The following is a 22,320-nucleotide window of genomic DNA, read 5'->3' as shown; positions in this document are numbered from 1 at the left end:
AGGGATACCTTTTCATCAAGCACCTCCCTCTCAAACACTGATCACGAACGCTTCCCTCCAGGGCTGGGGAGCCCACATGGGGTCTCTCCAGACACAAGGTCAACTCGCTTTCGCACATTGTCTCTGGAAGCTCAAGCTCTGGCATTGGCTCCTGGCACGGAACCTATCAATCACAGTTGCACACCTGCCGGGAGAACAGAACGCGAGAGTGGATGCTCTCAGTCGCCACTTCGAAGACAGACAGGACTGGGTTCTCAACGACAAGGTCTTCGAAGACATCTTCCAGGCTTGGGGTCATACCAGCATCGATCTCTTCGTGGATGACGAAAATTCAAAATGGCGAGACTTCACCTCAAGGTTCTACCGGCCAGGGTCGAAAGGGAATGCCCTTTTGATAGACTGGTCAGAGGCATTTGTGTACGCCTTTCCACCCCTTCCTCTCATCCCAAAGGTGGTGACTCATTCGCACGCGAGAATGATCTTGATAACCCCGGACTGGCCAAGACAATGGTGGTACCCGGACCTTCTGCACCTGTCAGAATGCCCTCACAGGAGGCTGCCATGCTGACCGGACCTGCTGTCCAAGATGAACGGGAGGATTCATCACCCCAACCTTCCCTCACTGAACTTAGCAGCATGGCTCCTGAAGTCCTCCAGTATGGCCATTTAGGTCTGCCATAAGACTGCATGTCCATCTTAAAAGAAGCAAGACGGCCTTCCACTAAACACTCATATGCGTGCAAGTGGAAACGTTTTTATATGTGGTGCGTTCAAAACAATTGAAACCCAACCAAAGGACAAGAACAGGTCATTCTTCCATACCTGCTTTACCTGGCAAAAGCAGGCTTGAAATTTCCATCCATTAAGGTGCACTTAGCAGCTATCACTGCATATAGGCATTCACCTTCTCAACCTTCTTTCTTTCAGTTACAGGTTGTAAAAGATTTCTTACATGGTCTGAAAAAGGTTTACCCTCCAGTCCAGCCTCCTTCACCACCCTGGGAGCTAAACCTGGTGCTATCAAAGTTGATGGGTCCACCTTTCGAACCGATCCACAAAGCAAACTTGCAACACCTCACTTGGAAGGCGGCTTTTTTTGGTAGCGATCACGTCAGCTTGCAGAGTGAGTGATATACAGGCCCTCTGCTCTAAGGAACCTTATACTGTTTTTCATCTTAATAGGGTCGTATTGAGGACTCATTGATGCAGCGGAGTTTACCAGCTCTACACATTCATACACACAACACTCATTTGGGCCCATATACATTTATACACACAATGAGCTGGCAAATATCCACTGGTCATCAATTTTTTTTTACCCTAGGAAACCTTTACACTAGTCTTCTTACCATTCCTGTCTCCTGAGTAAATGAACGTGCGATAAGATCTAGTAGTAGATTAGAATAGGGAGGAAAGACAATAATGCATTTAACTTTATTTTAAAGAACCACAGACTCAGAGGGAGTTTTAAAAGTTTATCTGAATTAATATTAATTTTGTGAGTCAAATCAAGATACACATGAATATACCAGAAATCTCCATCAGGAAAATAGTACAGCTAGCTTATAATCAGTTTGCATTAATACATTCTTGCAATGACAGCACCTGAGGAGAGAAAGGACAGAGAGCAAGTACGGAACATTTACCCTACAGATATATTTACCTAGAATGGTGTGAGGACCCCGACATCAAAGAGTCAAGGATTCAGGACAGGTTCGGGACAGGGAAAGGTGACCTCTTCTAGTGCAGCGCCAGCGTTACACCCCTCTCTGGTGCTACTCTCTCTGTCTCGGGCACGTCCGGACCCCTTCCTAGATGTGCCTCCTCGGTTGTTCCGCAAATTTTCCCTAGTGTAGGATTCTTCAGTCAGATTGCAGCAAAATTGGGCAGCATCTCAGCATAGCATCAGCATCTCCGCATCAAGTGTGTCTAACTATCTAGAACTTATCTCTGTTGTACCAAATTCAAGTGTATGATCCTCCCCCCAAATGTTTCAATTCTATGTTCACCCGCAATTTGATTGGGCCAAGTAGTGGGATGAGGACATCACACCATACCAAGTGCAATACTTTTCTTTAGTCTATTGTCTAATCCCCACCTCTTAATTTTAATACCCACAAGCTTTATTCCCTCAAGCATTTCATATGTGGATCGGAAAGTCTTTATACATTGTTGCCCCTTTTCTTCCTCTAGTAGGGTCAGAAGTTTGGGTTCTCATGTCCTTGTCAGCTTAGGGTTTGTCAGTCAGTCAACTTGCATCACTTGTTTCAGGGCAAGCAGTCGTTTTGCACATGTGTAGAAATCACAAGGGAACAGAGACGTGGTCACCCCTCCAAGGCCCAAATACAAACTATTAATAAAGTCAGAAAAGATCACATTAGAATGCAATCTTAAATGAATTCACTGTAAAACACTTACTTCTACTCTAACCCCATTTACTTAACAACTCTTTTGCATTAATAACTTAGTAGAACTTGCATGGGTAAGTTTCAGCTCGGCATGCGCATTAGTATGTTATTTTGAAGCGGCCATATTAGAAGCTATTACGCAGCTGCAAACATTTACCCCCAAGCGACAGAAGAACGTCACACCACGTGATGTGGTAGACGCATGCGAAGAAAAGTTCCCGCGTTTTCGGCGGCCATTTTTAGGACACTCGGGTTACTTATTAAGACAGCACATAGACAAGCTTCCTCTAGATATGATTATGTAAGATGTGGTGCAAAATTAGTACTCACGGACAGATTGGTTATAGTATTACAGGTTATTCGTGAGGATTGCATACAAGCAAGTTTCTTTAAATGTGAAACCTTTTTCATCTTAATAGGGTCGTATTGAGGACTCATCCCTCTTTCCTCCCGAAGGTGGTGTCAGGTTTCCATGTGAATCAGACCATCTATCTGCCCACTTTTTTCCCTAATCCCTCCACTCCAGCTGAGAGGGCTTTACACTCTCTGGACCTAAAAAGAGTTTTAAAATTCTACCTGGCTAGGTCCAAGTCCACGAGAAAATCTGATCAACTATTTGTTAACTATGGGTCGATCAGAATGGGTTTCCCAGCTTCAAAGCGTTCCATCTCCAGATGGATAGTTTTGTGCATCAAATTAGCTTATCAATTAAAGCAATGGCCCCTTGGGTTTACTCCCAAGGCGCATTCCACTAGAGGAAAAGCGGCTACGACTGCTTTTCTTCATAATGTGCCTTTCCCTGAAATTTGTAAGGTGGCAACTTGGAGGTCCGTCTATAAATTTACGAGGCACTATTGTCTAGATTCAGACACCAAGACAGATACTCAAGTAGGCCAGGCCTCCTTCAGGAATCTGTTCAACAGCTGATGGCGGCTGTTGTTGTATGTTTGGTTATTTTCTCTCATTTGCCTGCAGGTGGAAGATGGGCTTGCTATTCTATTCAGTGCTTATGACTATTGATGAGGATCCCCTGGAAGAGAAGGATAAGTTACTTACCTGTAATCCTAGTTCTCTTACAGGGGTATCCTCATCAGTCATAAGCAACCCACCCACATCCCCAGGCACATGACATTTTCTTCTTTTTTAATGGATATCTTTCTGCCCTGATCCACAGGGTTGCGCAAAGAACAAATGATCTAACTGTCACCTCTGAAGCATGATGGGAAGCTAGGGGTCATGGCTGCCTTAAAGGCGCGGTGACAGTTTTTGTGTAAAAATGCTTTCATTTTCTATGCTATTGGTTTACAAGCAGCCTGTAGGCTAACAATGTCTGCTTTATTTTGCAGTTTTCTTCATGAGGTTCACTCATTAAATACAGAGTGCAAGTGCTACTTGCCCTCTTGTGTTTTTATATACAAATTATGTATTTTGCAAAAGCAGTTTGTGTTTATTACATTGTTTAGCCTCCTAGATGGGAGCTGCATTGGTATGAGAAAAAATGATATATGTGCATATATATATATATATATATATATATATATATATATATATATATATATATATATATATAGAGAGAGAGAGAGAGAGAGAGATATGTTTTTCATATATAATTTTTATTATTTCTGGTCTGCCCGCACATGGGTGGGAATATTCAGTGCTTATTACTTTGATGAGGATACCCCTGGATGAGAACTAGAATTACAGGTAAGTACCTTATCCTTGTTAGCCCTCCTTAGTACCGCCTCCTCTTCATATTGTCACCTCTCATGGCGACTGGCCCCTTTATTTCGGTTGTTACACTGTACTGTTATTTATACTGTGAGCACTATTTTCTTTATCCAGTTTCTCTAACTGCAGGCACAGTGTGCTTTGGTGCCTTCTTTACATCAAAGCCCTCCTTCCAGTTGTCCTTGCCTTCTTTACAACACCGCCCTCCCTCCCGTTGTCCTGCCTTCTTTACCCCCACCCCGCCCTCCCTCCCATTCCCTACCCTCCTGTTGTCCGTGATGCCATTTGCAATAGGTCTCGCATTTACACGAGTTTGAGCTATTGGCATTGTGAATGACAATGCCTTTTATTTATGTTTTGGTTTTTAAAACAGAAATAAAACGCATTGTCATTTACAATGCCAATAGCTTAATCTCACGTAAATGCGAGACATATTGCATTGCAAATGCTTTTTTGATTGTAGGCATTAGCTGTTTCATGGACTAATTTACAGTTACTTCTCTACTGAGTTCGGATAAGGGGGGTGTTATTATTCTTGTGGCATGTATGGCTGATTATACATCAATGGCTAATTGTGGAATCGCCAAGTCAAAGGTACACGAGTAACGAGCCCGATGGCTTATCCTGGGTATCACCGGTCAGTGAAATGTCCCAAATACCTCGCTCTTTGTTTGACTTTAGCAACGGGGATTGTAAAAAGAAATATTGCTAAAGCATGGGGGGGTGAACAGATCCCTGAATGTCTGGGACTGGGAAAATAATCCTGACTGGTGCCAGTTGGCGGAGCGCGAGGTGTATCAGGGTCGGGATGTACCCACAAGTTCGAAAAGATTTGGGGTAGCTGGGTACATCACAGAGAGTCCTGAGGGATCTGAGGTAGGTGCTGGAAGGAAGGTCCAGGGATATACCCCCTACCAGATTTGTCTGAGGAAACAGATTGTATCTAAACTGTTGTGCTTGTTATAGGCCCGATAGAGGAAACTTTAACAAAAAAAGTAAATGCTCTGTGCCTCCAGTGGCTCACAGTATGTACTCTCCATTCAGTCTGTATTGTTGTGAACTGAACAACTGCTTAATAAAAAGATTTAGTAAAAAAGATGTGCAAGTTCTTTTGAAAAGGCGGTGTATCCCTGTGAATATTGTACCCGCGTTGCCTACGAATCTGTAACAGCAACTGTATATACCTCAAATGGCTGGACAAATATGCTGTTGCCGATAAAAAAGAAAGTTATTAAAAAAACAGAGTGGGATGCTCACTCACCCTTTCAACCGAAGTTTAGGACACAAAAAACACACCTTACAAAAATTTGTATTTCAGATCTTGTAGATATTTTTAAGAAAGCTAGCCAAATCACTTAAAAACAACAGTGTGTGCACTGTGTGGGAACATCAGTCGAGATCTTTAGTAAGAATGAATTGATATTCCACCTGTTCGAAATCAGAGTGGCGTCCTTCCTGAGAGATGTTTACAAGATCTTTGCTGAAGGTACCAAATTAATATTAGAACATTAGAATGTTGAGCACTCCTATTGCAGGCAGTGGAGGGCTCTGGGCTTCTACGGGCCGGTAGAAGACCACAGAACAACATTCAGCTACTGCTGTGAACAAAGGCCTCTCAGGGCCTGAGTGGATTTAAATCCCCTCTGGCACCGAGAGGCCTTTGTTTTTACCAATTAGAACATTCTTCCCTCTGGGGCACAATGTTCTAATAGCCTAAGAGTCCTCCTAGCGGGGTCTACCGGCCATTGAAGGCCCACACCCTTGTTATAGGCCCTCGCCTTCGGCTCGGGTCTTTAACGCTGGAGCGGACCTTTAATGGCCGGTAGAGCCCACTAGGTCGTGCCTTAAGGCTATATTAATTCAATGCATCTAATACTTAATATACTAATCTTAGAAAATGAAGCAGCCCTTATATGCACAGAACAAATTTGTTGGGAATCGAGAAAAAAAATCATGTTGAGAAAATATGTGTCGCACAGGAATCGGTTTAGTAAAATGTGGTACATTACATAATGACAGCCATAATTGTGCTGTAATATAAAAAGTGTATAATGTATTAACATCACTGAGGTCTTCTTGTTCACCATCCGCAAATCCATTTGATTTTTTAGCTGTTAAATATTTGTGTAATCTGAGAGTGATAAAATGAAAATGTTTTGTGCCCTTAGTCTATATTTTTTGGTTTGATAATATATCTGAATGCTTATGTTAAATGTGTAAGTTCCATCACTATTTCGTGTTTCAAACATTTATAAATATGGGCTATATTGCAAACTACAATGCACTTAAATCTCAATTTTTCTCTTTCCTGCTTGTAGCGTGTGTTAAATTTGATGGGAAATGAAGTGATTAAAAAAATTTCAAATTACAGAAAAACCGTCACTGTTCGACTTCCGCAACTGACATTCCTGGATGACAGACCAGTCTTTCCAAAAGACAGGTACAATGAAGATTGGATTTGGTATTCTTCTGGTATTAAGGTCCTTGTTCTGAATCAGGTGGCATTTTATATGTTTTTCCCCAAAACCCCTCCCTGAAGCATGTAATCAGTATCCCTGCGGAAATACTCCCTAGTACATGTATACTTATTTTAGTTGTTTGCCGGGTATTTCACCTGAAGATTTAAACTGTTTTCAGCAGCTAAATACCACATCTCATAATTCCGATGCAACTGACAACTAATGTCGCCAGGCCAATCAGAATTACTCTGCCACTGAGAATGAGAGCCTATGAAAACAGCTCTCTGGTTGGTGGGAGAAGTTGTGGGGTATAGTGATAATTAGAGCTTAACATGAGTTTGACTATAAGTGAAGACCTTTCATCTGCAGTTGTCACTTCCCTGGCAGGCAGCAGGGTTGGAATGGCCCTTAGGGCAATCAGGCAGTGCCCGATGGGCTGGCCTGAGAAGTCAGTGTGCAGGCCTGTTTTATGGCCTTTAAGCCCTTTTTAGGTCTCGCCTACACAGCGCGCATGCGCTGATGCATGCGAGGGCCTTTAGCCGTCGCTCTGCTCATTTTAAGCACACACTCGTGCTTGTGGCGGCATCCACCTTGCAGGAGTGCGCAGGGGCGCGCCACAAGCATGAGTGCAGTGCTTGAACATGAGCAGACTGCGCGCGCACGCACCACTCCCGGGCTCACCTCCTGCTCCCCCTCTCTCTCACATGCATTCCTTGTTTTGTCATCTTGCGGATGACTCATCTCCCCGATTTCCCGATTTAACTTTATTACTGACAGCACTTTTTAATCAATTCCCTTTGGGGAAATTAAAAGTGAAAGCCCAAATTTTTCAAACAGGCTGCAAAGGAGGGCCTTTAGCCGTCGCTCTGCTCATTTTCAAGCACACACTCGTGCTTGTGGCGGCATCCACCATGCGGGAGCGTGCAGGGGCGCGCCACAAGCATGAGTGCAGTGCTTGAAAATGAGCAGATTGCACACGCATGCACGCACCACTCCCGGGCTCACCTCCTGCTCCCCCTCTCTCTCACGCGCATTCCTTGTTTTGTCATCTTGCGGATGACTTATCTCCCCGATTTCCCGATTTAACTTTATTACTGACAGCACCTTTTAATCAATTCCCTTTGGGGAAATTAAAAGTGAAAGCCCTTAATTTTTCATACAGTCAAAATATTTGAAATGCATTTCATTTGTATATGTCTTTTTAAATAGCATCGGATATTTCACCCATACGGTGGAAGTTTTGTTGAAGCAAATGTCCTGTATCACCATGCTGTATGGATCCGAACGGCAAATGTGCCAGCTATTTGAACACCTCGTCCACCACCATCACATCAACCAACACCACGTCCACCACCACATCCACCACGTCCACCACCACCAAGTCCATCACCACCACTAAGTCCACTACCACCACCACATCCACCACCACCAACACATCCACCACCACCACGTCCACCACCACGTCCACCACCACCACGTCCACCACCAGGTCCACCACCACCACGTCCACCACCAGGTTTATATGTGTCTGTATATATATGTGGATATAGGTAGCCTATACCACTGTAAGGGGTGCAAGCACACCCTTATCCATGACCACCATGACCACCACTACCATGTCCACCACCACATCCACCACCACCATGTCCACCACGTCCACCACCAGCATGTCCACCACCACCATGTCCACCACGTCCACCACCACCACCATGTCCACCACCACAACCATGTCCACCACCATCACGTCTACCACAACCACGTCCACCATGTCCACCACCACCATGTCCACCGCCACCATGTCTACCACCACCATGTCCACCACATCCACACCCACATCCACCACCACATCCACCACCACCACCATATTCACCACCACCACATCCACCACCACCACGTCCACCACATCCACCACCACCACATCCACCACCACCACGTCCCCCACCACCACGTCCCCCATCACCACGTCCACCACTATGCCCACCACGTCCACTACCACCACGTCCACCACCATGTCCACCACCACCATCATGTCCACCAGCACATCCACCACCATGTCCACCACCACCACATCCACCACCATGTCCATCACATCCACCACCACCACCACCACATCCACCACCACCACGTCCACCACCACGTTCTCCACCATCACCACGTCCTCCACCATCACCATGTCCTCCACCACCACCACGTCCACCACCACCACCATGTCCACCACATCCACCACATCCACCACATCCACCACAACCCATGTCCACCACCACGTCCACCATCCCCACCACATCCACCACCATCACGTCAACCACCACCATGTCCACCACGTCCACCACCACGTCCACCACCATGTCCACCACCACCACGTCCACCACCACCATGTCCACCACCACCATGTCCACAACCACCACCACGTCCACCACATCCACCACCACCACAACCACCACAACGTCCACCACCACATCAACCACCACATCCACCATCACCACCATGTCCACCATGTCCACCACCACCATGTCCACCACCACGTCCACCACCACCACGTCCACCACCACCACGTCCTCCACCACCAAATCCACCACCATGTCCACATCTACCACCACGTCCACCACCACCACATCCACGTCCACCACTACCACCACCATGTCCACCACCACCACATCCACAACCACCACCACGTCCAACACCACCACGTACACCACAACCATGTCTACCACCAGCATGTCTACCACCACCATGTCCTCCAGCACCACATCCTCTACCACATCCACTACCACCGCATTCACCACCACCATATCCACCACCACCATGTCCACCCCCACCATATCCACCACCACCACGTCCACCACCACCACCAGGTCCACCTACAACCACCACCAGGTCCACCACTACCACATCCATCACCAACACCACGTCCACCACCACATCTATCACCACCACGTCCACCACCACCACGTCCACCACCACCGTGTCCACCACCATGTCCACCACTACCACATCCACCACCACCAGGTCCACCCCTACCATGTCCACCACTACCATGTCCACCACTACAACATCCACCTCCACCACCATGTCCACCACCACATCCACCCACCACCACTACATCCACCATCATGTCCACCACCACCATGTCCACCACCACCACGTCCACCACCACCATGTCCACATCCTCCACCACCACATCCTCCACCACGTCCACCACCACGGCCACCACCACCACATCCACCATCACCACCATGTCCACCTCCACCATGTCCACATCCTCCATCATGTCCACGTCCTCCACCACGTCCACCACCACGTCCACCACCACATGCATCACCACTACCACATCCACCATCACCACCATGTCCACCATGTCCACTACCACCACCACGTCCACCACCATGTCCACCACCACCACGTCCACCACCATGTCCACCACCATCATGTCCACCACCACCACTTCCACCACCACCGCATCCACCACCACACACACCACCACATCCACCACCACCACCATGTCCACTACCACCACGTCCACAACCACCACCACCACATGCCCGCTCGCTGCCTGAGGTCTTCCACTCAAGGCCTTTTCTGTGTTCCCAAAACTCTCCGAGTAAGGATGGGAGGAAGATCTTTCTCCCTTTTAGGCCCTAAGCTTTGGAACTCCCTCCCACAATCTCTCCGTTTGGAAACCCGCTACATTCATTTCCGCAAAGCCATTAAGACCTGGCTTTTCAACCAGTAACATGCTCCGGTCTCTTTCTTATGACCTTCTCCTGCCTTTTCTTTTGCTTCAGTGTTTTATAGCGCCGGGAAACCCTTTTTGGGTGGCTGTCGCGCTCAATAAGCCCAATAAATAAATAAATAAATAAAGAAATCCACCACATCCACCACCACCACGACTACCACCACCACCATGTCCACCACCACCATATCCACCACCACCACCATGTCCACCACCACCACGTCCATCACCACCACGTCCACCACCATGTCCACCACCACCATGTCCACCACCACCAGGTCCACCTACTACCACCACCAGGTCCACCACTTCCACATCCACCACCAACACCACATCCATCATCACCACATCAACTACCACTACCACATCCACCACCACATCCACCACCACCACATCCACCACCACCCGGTCTACCACTTCCATGTCCACCACTACCACGTCCGCCACCACTACGTCCACTACCACCACATCCACCACCACCACATCCACCACCATGTCCACCACCACCATCATGTCCACCACCATATCCACCACCATGTCCACCACCACCACATCCACCACCATGTCCATCACATCCACCACCACCACGTCCACCACCACGTTCTCCACCATCACCACGTCCTCCACCATCACCATGTCCTCCACCACCACCACGTCCACCACCACCACCAGGTCCACCACATCCACCACATCCACCACCACATCCACCACCACCACATCCACCACCACGTCCACCACCACCACCACATCCACCACAACCCATGTCCACCACCACATCAACCACCACATCCACCATCCCCATCACATCCACCACCACCATGTCCACCACCACGTTCTCCACCATCACCACGTCCTCCACCATCACCATGTCCTCCACCACCACCACGTCCACCACCACCACCAGGTCCACCACGTCCACCACATCCACCACCATGTCTACCACCACCACATCCACCACCACGTCCACCACCACCACCACATCCACCACAACCCATGTCCACCACCACATCAACCACCACATCCACCATCCCCACCACATCCACCACCATCACGTCCAACACCACCAAGTCTACCACGTCTACCACCATGTCCACCACCACCACATCCACCACCACCATGTCCACCCCCACCATGTCCACAACCACCACCATGTCCACCACATCCATCACCACCACAACCACCACCACGTCCACCACCACATCCACCTTCTCTTCCAGGGGATCCTCATCAATAGTCATAAGCACTGAATATTCCCGCCCATGTGCGGGGACCCCGGAAATAATAAAATTATATATGTAAAAAACACATATATACAGCTCTGTATATGTATAAACATATATCATTTTTTCCAAGCAAATGCAGCTCCCATAAAAGGCTAGGCAATGTAAATATACACATCCAATAACACATATATACATATAAATATATATATAAAGGTATAACAATACACCTAAATCTCTTTTTTTTTTTTTTTTTTAATGAGGTAAACACTCATGAGAAATCAAAAAATAAAGAGAGCAAACTGTGGAAAAACACAGATGTACAACACATTGCCAGCCTGCAGGCTGCATTGCAATATAATACCATAGAGACTAAAAAGCCCTGTACAGGTAAAAACTGGCACCGTGCCTTTAAGGCAGCCCTGACTTCCATATCCCATCATGCCTCAGGGGTGACAGTTAGGTCAGTTGTTCTTTCCGGCTCCTTCAGTCAGGACCCTGGAATTCAGCTCTCTTCTTTTTTGACTCTTTAGTCAAGAATTATTACAACTTTAAGATTTTTTGGACTTCTTCTTACAACATCTTTGAAGAAGTTAGTATCCTGTGTTTTTCTGACTGACTTTTTTGCTGTTTTGTCAGAAAAATGCCTTCTTTATTTGTTCCATGTCCATCTTGTGGAAAAAAGAAGGCTGCTTCAGACACACATGAGGTGTGTATTATCTGTCTGCCGGACTCTCACTCTCCAGCAACATTCCATCATTGTGAAGACCTTTCCAAAAGGACTTTAAAGGAGAGGGAGAGGATTAGGCTGTATGGCCTAGCAGAACGGTCGACGTCGAAGCAGTTGGTCCCTGTTTGCTCCCCATCGACGTCGGGCTCGGCGTCGAAGACTCCAGCGGCGGGATCGTCGCTGAGAGGTGAGGAGTCAAGGGGAAGTCATGCTGCAAAGAGAAAATCGTCGTCGACTTTAGATTCAGCGTCGAAGCGGATGCGTTCGACGTCGACGGCGTCTAAAAGCTCGGCGTCGAGGACTCGGCGCCACAGTTCAACGTCGAAGAAGCATCTGTCGACGTCAAGAGAAGATCGATCGACGTCGGCACAGAGATATCGTTCGTCGTCGAAAGAAAGACATCGTTCGACGTCGAGGCCGGCGAGACATCATTCGACGTCGCAAGAAGTACGTAGGCGATCTCCACAGTCGACGTCGAGACCAAGATCGCCGTCAAGATCAAGATCGCCGTCGAGGAAACATCGTTCGAAGGCGAAGAGGCTTTCGACGTCGTCGGAGCATTCGACGTCGAGACAGAAGTCTCCGTCAGGAGTGACGTCGAGGCAGACGCCTCCGTCAGGGCCGACGTCGAGGCAGACGCCTCTGTCAGGGCCGACGTCGAGGCAGGAGCCTCCGTCGGAGTCGACGTCGAGGCAGAGGCCTCCGTCGGAGTCGACGTCGAGGCAAAGGCCTCCGTCGGAGTCGACGTCGAGGCAGGTGCCTCCGTCGGAGTCGACGTCGAGGCAGGTGCCTCCGTCCTCACAGGTCTCCAAAGCTTTGGTGAGGTACATGAAGCCTCCGTCGAAGATAATCTCGACGTCGAGACACCTCGAAGATTCGAGTCAAAGATCTCCGGTGATAGGCCTATCACCGTCGAGGCAGCCCTCTGTTGAGGGTACGCAGGAGGTGTCGCATGTTCGCCTCACGATTCGACCAGTCTCAAGGCGAAAATCTCCTCATAGACTGATATATACGACTCCTGAGTCACCGCGTCTCATATCTATCTCGCCTTCAGGATCAGAGGGCTCAGGTTCAAGATCAGAATCACCAGAGCTTGTGCATCAATCTCCAGTACCTGCAAGAGAAAGTTCGCAGGAGGAGGACAATGCTGTACCTCAAAGTCCCGTAAGGGAGATGCCTCAGGACCCTGCTGTACCAGACGCAATAAAGGCATCGCTAACAAGAATAAGGGGCGTGGTATTCCCAGCGACACCGATCAGACCAAGATCTCGAGAAAGAGAATCCCGAAGTCACTCTCGAGCACCAAGAAGGCGATCCAGGTCTTCCTCCCGCAGAAGGGAGTCGACCAGATCAGAGAGAAGGCGCCGTAGAACCCCTTCTACCTCCCCTTCTTCCAGATCATCCAAAAGGGATTATTCACCGACACTCTCGGAGACGTCACCCTCTCGGGTATCTCCGGTAGATGATATTTCTACGTTTCAGGAAGTGTTGTGTAGAGGAGCTACAAAATTAAATATCCCTATGCCGGTTCAGGAGACCACTTCATCCATAATTTTTGAAACTCTTCATGAACGTACAGTGTCACGCCCGTTATTGCCGTTAGTCCCCGGTTTGCTACAACCGGTAATGGATATCTTTCTTACACCAGCAACCACCAAAACGGCGCCGGCGAGAATTCTAAAAAAGTACCGTCCAGCTCCGGAGGATCCTCTATTCCTTAAATCAGATCCTCCACCGGACTCTGTCATCACCGCCGCTGCCAGGAAGACACATGCAGTAGCTGGATCTTCAACGGTACCACCAGATAAGGACAGTAAGACACAAGACTCCTGGGGGAGGAAAGTTTGCGGCTCAGCATCCTCAAGCTTAAAGGTGGCGAGTGCCTCGGCGCTTCTGGGGCGCTATGATAGGTCATTATGGGACTCTCTGCAGAGGTTCATTGACAAAGTTCCATCAGAGGACAGACGGGACTTTGAAGAGATTTTGCATGAGGGGAGTCTGGTTTCTAACCAGATCATAAGTGCAGCGGCGGATGGGGCAACACTGGCAGCACATGAATATGCGCATGGAGTCACAGCCAGAAGATCATCCTGGCTTAGATTGACGGCCTTGAAACCGGAAGCGCAGGCAAGAATTTTAAATCTGCCTTTCTCCGGTAGTTCTCTTTTTGGGTCCCATGCAGACGAAGAAATGGCCCGTATGAAAGCAGAGCTGGAGACCATGAAAGCTGTCGGGCTTGAAAAGAGAAAAGAGTTTCGACGCCGCAAGGGAAATGACAGGCGCAGTTACCAACAGAGGGTTCAAACCCCTCATTGGCAAAAGAACCAGGACCAGCAAGGTCAAAAGAAACAGCAATACCAGTCCCGCAAGCCATCCAGGGGACGAGGTAACAACAGGCAATCTAATGCTGGAAACAAAGCTCCGGGGAAGCAATGAGAAGCCGCTTCCTCCGTTGCTGTCCACCGCTCCGGTGGGAGGAAGTGTTGCACATCATCTTCCAGAGTGGCAGTCCATCACAAAGGACAAGTGGGTACTGAATATACTGCGTCATGGGTACTCGCTTCGTTTCAGAAGTCACCCCCCATCGATTCCTCCTGTCAATTCATCCCAGCATCTAAAGCAGCTCAGAGAAGAGGTAGCGACGCTTCTACTCAAATCTGCAATAGAGAAAGTGCCCATAAACCAAAGAGGAAAGGGAGTTTACTCCAGATACTTTCTCATCCAAAAGAGGAGTGTGAAGGTAGAGTTCAGACCCATTTTAGACCTACGGATACTGAACAAGCACATAAGAAAGGAGAAATTTCGCATGCTGGCGCTCCACCAAATATATCCTCTTCTCCGGATGGGCGATTGGATGTGTTCACTGGACCTTCAGGATGCATATTTCCATATTCCCATCCTAAGGAATCATCGAAAATTTCTCAGGTTTGTGGTAGGCAACTCTCACTATCAGTTCAAAGTCCTCCCATTTGGCCTGAAGTCAGCTCCTCGAGTATTCACAAAATGCGTGTCAGTAGTAGCGGCTGCTCTGAGGCGCGCAGGAGTCTTCGTCTATCCCTACCTAGACGACTGGCTAATAAAGGGCTCATCACCACAGAATGTGCGGTCACAGCTGTCGCTATGCCTGAACTTATGTCGCAAGTTGGGTCTCAGAGTGAATGTCAAAAAGTCCAATTTTTCACCAACGCAGAGGATCCACTACCTGGGTGCAACTATAGACTCCGTAGTAGGAAAAGTGTTTCCTTCGGAGGAAAGACAGTCATCCATTATGCTAAAAGGCAGACAGATTATAACCAGCAATCTGTCGTCGGCAAGGCAAATCTCATCTCTGCTAGGGGCCATGGCATTCTGCATCTTCCTAGTGCCCAATGCCAGGCTAAGGATGCGTCCTCTCCAGCAAGATCTCGAGGACAAATGGGATCAAAGGAACTCCCTGTGGGAAGAAAAGGTTTGCCTCTCCTCTGCAGCCAAACAGTCAGTCAAGTGGTGGCTGAAGCCAAGGAATCTACAAGTGGGGATCCCCTTCCATCAAGAGCCCCCAACTCAGACCTTAATCACCGACGCATCCCTTCAGGGATGGGGTGCGCATTTTGGGACTCTGCAAACTCAGGGACAGTGGTCCAGCAGCGAGCAGTTGTACCACATCAACATGCTGGAGCTCAGGGCAGTCCACCTAGCCCTCAAAGCGTTCCTGCCTGCGATCACGACGAGTACCATTCTAGTGCAGACGGACAATACCACCACAATGTACTACCTGAACAAGCAGGGGGTACTCGATCCAGAACGCTCTCGCTGGAAGCTCAGTCCCTGTGGCACTGGATCCTAGCAAGGAACATCTCATTGAAAGCGGTGCACCTACCAGGAGAACTCAACGTGCAAGCGGACTTGCTCAGTCGGCATTTCCAAGAGCCAGAGGACTGGGTAATCAACGACGAGGTGTTAGAAGACATCTTCGGGGAATGGGGGCGTCCTCAAGTGGACCTCTTAGTGGACGAGCAAAACACAAAATGCCGAGGCTTCGCCTCAAGATACCATCGACCAGGATCCCTAGGGAATGCCCTTTTGATCAATTGGTCAATGACATTTGTGTACGCTTTTCCGCCTCTCCCACTAATTCCCAAGGTGGTGACCAAGCTACAGAATTCATCTGCCAAAATGATCCTCATAGCACCGGACTGGCCGAGGCAGTGGTGGTACACGGATCTCTTGCACATGTCGATCCGACCCCACAAGCGGCTGCCGTGCAGGCCGGACTTGTTATCCAAGATGCAGGGGAAGATTTACCATCCCAGCCTTCCCTCGCTGAGCTTAACAGCATGGCTCCTGAAGTCCTCCAGTATGGCCATCTGAACCTCCCTCAAGAGTGTATGTCCATACTGAAGGAAGCCAGGAGGCCTTCGACAAGACACTCCTACTTCTGTAAGTGGAAAAGATTTTATATATGGTGTGCTCAGCATCATTATGATCCCACTAAATGCCAGGAGGATGTAATTTTACCCTATCTTCTACATTTAGCAAGGGCAGGGTTGAAATTTTCATCCATAAAGGTTCACCTAGCAGCCATAACAGCATACAGGCGTTCGCCTTCACAGCAGTCATTTTTTAAAGTGCAGGTAGTGAAGGATTTCTTGCAAGGACTCAAGAAAGTCTATCCCCCTGTTAGACCTCCCTCTCCTTCCTGGGAGCTAAACTTGGTTCTGTCGAAGCTCATGGGTGCGCCTTTTGAGCCTATTCATAAGGCTACCCTACAGCACCTCTCATGGAAGACAGCATTTTTAATAGCCATCACTTCAGCACGGAGGGTCAGTGAGATACAGGCCCTCTGTTCTAAAGAACCCTACACTGTTTTTCATCTAAATAGGGTGGTGATGAGAACTCATCCTTCGTTCCTACCCAAGGTGGTATCGGATTTTCATGTAAACCAAGCCATATCCTTACCAACCTTTTTTCCCAACCCCTCCTCTCCAGCAGAGAGGGCGTTGCATTCTCTAGATGTCAAAAGGGTCCTAAAATTCTACCTAGATAGGACTAAGAATGTCAGGAAATCTGATCAATTGTTTGTGAACTATGGGGTTGTCCGTATGGGCTTTGCTGCATCCAAACGTTCCATTGCTAGGTGGATTGTTTCAAGTATTACATTGGCCTACCAACTGGCTCAGAAACCATTGGGGGCGCGCCCTAAAGCGCATTCGACAAGAGGAAAAGCGGCTACCGCGGCTTTTCTCAATAATGTCCCACTCTCCGAGATCTGCAAGGCAGCCACTTGGAGATCTGTCCACACTTTTACCAGGCATTATTGTCTGGATTCGGACACCAGAGCAGACACTCAAGTAGGACAAGCCTCCTTGAGGAATCTGTTCCATGCATAATCATTTTCATGATTCGCTTTCTCCATGGGTGATACAACCTTAGTTTCATTTGCCTGCTGGTGGAAGGGGAGCTTGCTACTCTATTCAGTGCTTATGACTATTGATGAGGATCCCCTGGAAGAGAAGGGTAAGTTACTTACCTGTAATCCTAGTTCTCTTCCAGGGGTATCCTCATCAAAGTCATAAGCAACCCACCCACCTCCCCAGGCAAATGAGAAGAAGTGTATTATTCATTATGGAAAGGATATATCTTTGTGTTTAGGACTACGGTCCCGCAAAGAACAACTGACCTAACTGTCACCCCTGAGGCATGATGGGATATGGAAGTCAGGGCTGCCTTAAAGGCACGGTGCCAGTTTTTACCTGTACAGGGCTTTTTAGTCTCTATGGTATTATATTGCAATGCAGCCTGCAGGCTGGCAATGTGTTGTACATCTGTGTTTTTCCACAGTTTGCTCTCTTTATTTTTTGATTTCTCATGAGTGTTTACCTCATTAAAAAAAAAAAAAAAAAAAGAGATTTAGGTGTATTGTTATACCTTTATATATATATTTATATGTATATATGTGTTATTGGATGTGTATATTTACATTGCCTAGCCTTTTATGGGAGCTGCATTTGCTTGGAAAAAATGATATATGTTTATACATATACAGAGCTGTATATATGTGTTTTTTACATATATAATTTTATTATTTCCGGGGTCCCCGCACATGGGCGGGAATATTCAGTGCTTATGACTTTGATGAGGATACCCCTGGAAGAGAACTAGGATTACAGGTAAGTAACTTACCCATCACCACCATGTCCACCACCACATCCATCACCACCATGTCTACCACCACGTCCACCACCACCACGTCCACCACGACCATGTCCTCCACCACTACATCCACCACCACGTCCACCACCACCCCATCCACATCCACCACTACCACCACCATGTTCACCACCACCACATCCACAACCACGTCCACCACTACCACGTACACCACAATCATGTCTACCACCACCACGTCTACCACCACCATGTCCACCAGCACCACATCCTTCACCACTTCCACTACCACCACATTCACCACCACCACCACCATATCCACCACCACCATGTCCACCACCATATCCACCACCACTACATCCACCACCACCACCAGGTCCACCTACTACCACCACCAGGTCCACCACTACCACATCCACCACCAACACCACGTCCACCACCAATAACACATCCACCACCACATCAACCACCACTACCACGTCCACCACCACATCCACCACGTCCACCATCACCACGTCCACCACGTCCACCACCACCACATCCATCACCACCATGTCCACCACCATGTCCACCACATCCACCACCACCAGGTCCACCACTCCCATGTCCACCACTACAATGTCCACCTCCACTACCACATCCACCCACCCCCACCACATCCACCATCATGTCCACCACCACCATGTCCACCACCACCATGTCCACCACCACCACCACGTCCACCACCACCATGTCCACATCCTCCACCACCACATCCTCCACCACATCCACCACCATGTCCACCACCACCACATCCACCATCACCACCACATCCACCATGTCCACGTCCTCCACCATGTCCACGTCCTCCACCACATCCATCACCACATCCACCACCACATCCATCACCACCACATCTACCATCACCACCATGTCCGCCACCACCACCACGTCCACCACCACGTCCACCACCACCACGTCCAGCACCACCATGTCAACCACCATCATGTCCACCACCACCACATCCACCACCACCGCATCCACCACCACACACACCACCACCACCACGTCCACCACCACCACCATGTCCACTACCACCACGTCCACAACCACCACCACCACCACATCCACCACATCCACCACCACCACGTCTACCACCACCACCATGTCCACCACCACCATATCCTCCACCACCAGGTCCACCTACTACCACTACCAGGTCCACAACTACCACATCCACCACCAACACCACATCCATCACCACCACATCAACCATCACTACCACATCCACCACCACATCCACAACCACCACCACGTCCACCACCACCACGTACACCACAACCATGTCTTCCACCACCACGTCTACCACCACCATGTCCACCAGCACCACATCCTCTACCACATCCACTACCACCACATTCACCACCACCATATCCACCACCACCATGTCCACCACCACCACATCCACCACCACCACCACGTCCTCCACCACCACCACCACCACCAGGTCCACCTACTACCACCACCAGGTCCACCACTACCACATCCACCACCAACACCACGTCCACCACCAACACCACATCCACCACCACCACATCAACCACCACTACCACGTCCACCACCACGTCCACCACCACCATGTCTACCACCATGTCTACCACCACCACATCCACCACCACCAGGTCCACCACTACCATGTCCACCACTACCATGTCCACCACTACAATGTCCACCTCTACCACCACGTCCACCACCACATCCACCTACCACCACCACATCCACCATCATGTCCACCACCATGTCCACCACCACCACATCCACCACCACCATGTCTACATCCTCCACCACCACATCCTCCACCACGTCCACCACCACGTCCACCACCACCATATCCACCAACACCACGTCCACCTGCACCATGTCCACGTCCTTCACCATGTCCACATCCTCTACCACATCCACCACCACGTCCACCACCACATCCATCACCACCACCACATCCACCACCATGTTCACCATGTCCGCCACCACCACCATGTCCACCACCACATCCACCACCACCACGTCCACCACCACCAAGTCCACCATCACCGCATCCACCATCACACACACCACCACCACCACCACCATGTCCACCACCACCACCATGTCCACTACCACCACATCCACAACCACCACCACATCCACCACATCCATCACCACCACATCCACCACCACCACCATGTCCACCACCACCATATCTTCCACCACCACCACATCAACCACCACCACATCCACTACCACCATGTCCACCACCACCATGTCCACCACCACCATGTCCACTACTACCATGTCCATCACCACCACATCCACCACCATGTCCACCACCACCATGTCCACCGCCACCAGGTCCACCTATTACCACCACCAGGTCCACCACTACCACATCCACCACCAACACCACATCCATCACCACCACATCAACCACCACTACCACATCCACCACCACCAGGTCCACCACTTCCATGTCCACCACTACCACATCCACCACCACCAAGTCAACCACCACCAAGTCCACCACCACCATGTCCACCACCACCACCACCATCACCACGTCCATCTCCACCACCACGCCCACCACCACATCCACCATCATGTCCACCACCACCATGTCCACCACCACCATGTCCACGTCCTCCACCACCACGTTCTCCACCACGTCCACCACCACGTCCACCACCACCACCACACCCACCATCACTACCACGTCTACCACCACCATGTCCACGTCCTCCACCACCACATCCACCACCACGTCCACCACCACATCCACAACCACCACCAAATCCACTATCACCACTGTTAGAATGGGGGTACCCCTGGTTGGCACAGGTAGGTACTTGTGACAAGCAGCGGTCCCTTCTTCTATTCAGGGCAAGAGAATTACCCCTTCAGAACAACCCCTGCTCACCCTATAGGTAGTGTGGCGCGAGCAGTCAGGGCTAAACTTCAGGGCGCTAAGTCAGTTAAGCATTTATGACGACACACAGTAAATCACAACGATCCCCCACAAATGGACGCCAGGCATGAGTTGTATCAAAAATGCGTATCCTTTATGTAAAAGTTTCTCTACTATGCAGGCTTAGTACAAGACCATAAATAACGGTTGCGAACTGGGAGCCACAAGATGATAATTAGGCGTTTAGTCTTTTCTTTGATCGCTTCGTGGTGATCTTTCGAGTTTGTCCGGTCACGGTGATGCGCAGGGCACCCTAGGCACAGTGAGGCGGGGAAATCAGAACGTTGCGGACCCCGAGTCCGAGAGAGTGTTCACTGTACCTGGGAGCGTGCGATGTGTTGGACGAGTCTTCGGTGGTGGGGTGCAGGTTCTGCACCTCGAGGGACTCCGGATCTAGAACCAGCGGGCGGCTTTCGGTGGACAGGCGCGGCCCAGGGCCTCTGACACGGACGGTGCGAGAGGTCACTTCAGGGGGCGGCACGGTCCGACTCTTTCGTGGAGGCGAAGCGGGGCAGCCGGGTACGAGCGACGTATGGGCGGCCATCCGGGGCTTGAATTCGCGTTCCACGTAGAAATCCGGTGGGAGGGCAAGGGGACACCAAGCACGCTCCAGTAGCAGGCAGGTGACAGGGAAGCGGGCGGCCAGACCCGATGGGTCAAGAGCGACTCAGGTAGAGCGGGGCTCTCGGCGAGTGGAGGCGGCCAGGCTTCTGGGTGTCACGGCCCTTGGAGGGGGTGAAAGTGCGCAGAGCACTCCGGCGGGAGAAAGCACACGGTTCGATTCTCAGACGAGCGGAGACACGGTGAACCCACTGGTCCTGGGGTTCAGTTCAGGGGGCAAGCACGGTCAAGCCCTTGGAGATTGCTGTGAACACAAGTCTTTGAGTCAATAAATAAAGCAAGTCTTTTGCAGGTTTCTTC

General features: G+C 49.6%; 1 protein-coding gene across 4 annotated transcripts in view; it reads left to right on the top strand.

The window, feature by feature from the left end:
- Positions 1–22,320, top strand: part of LOC146776237 (dynein axonemal assembly factor 1-like) — a 668,903-nt gene that overhangs the window by 343,339 nt on the left and 303,244 nt on the right. For all 4 annotated transcript variants that reach the window (XM_085638027.1, XM_085638025.1, XM_085638028.1 and 1 more), the window contains one exon: positions 6,455–6,576. In XM_085638027.1, the coding sequence (XP_085494153.1) occupies positions 6,455–6,576 (122 nt within the window). The remainder of the gene's footprint in view (positions 1–6,454; positions 6,577–22,320) is intronic.

The sequence above is a fragment of the Triturus cristatus genome, chromosome 12 (genome assembly GCF_964204655.1).
Source record: "Triturus cristatus chromosome 12, aTriCri1.1, whole genome shotgun sequence".
NCBI lineage: Eukaryota > Metazoa > Chordata > Amphibia > Caudata > Salamandridae > Triturus > Triturus cristatus.
Note: the sequence above shows the minus strand (reverse complement) of the source record. Positions and strands in the feature narration are given on the sequence as shown.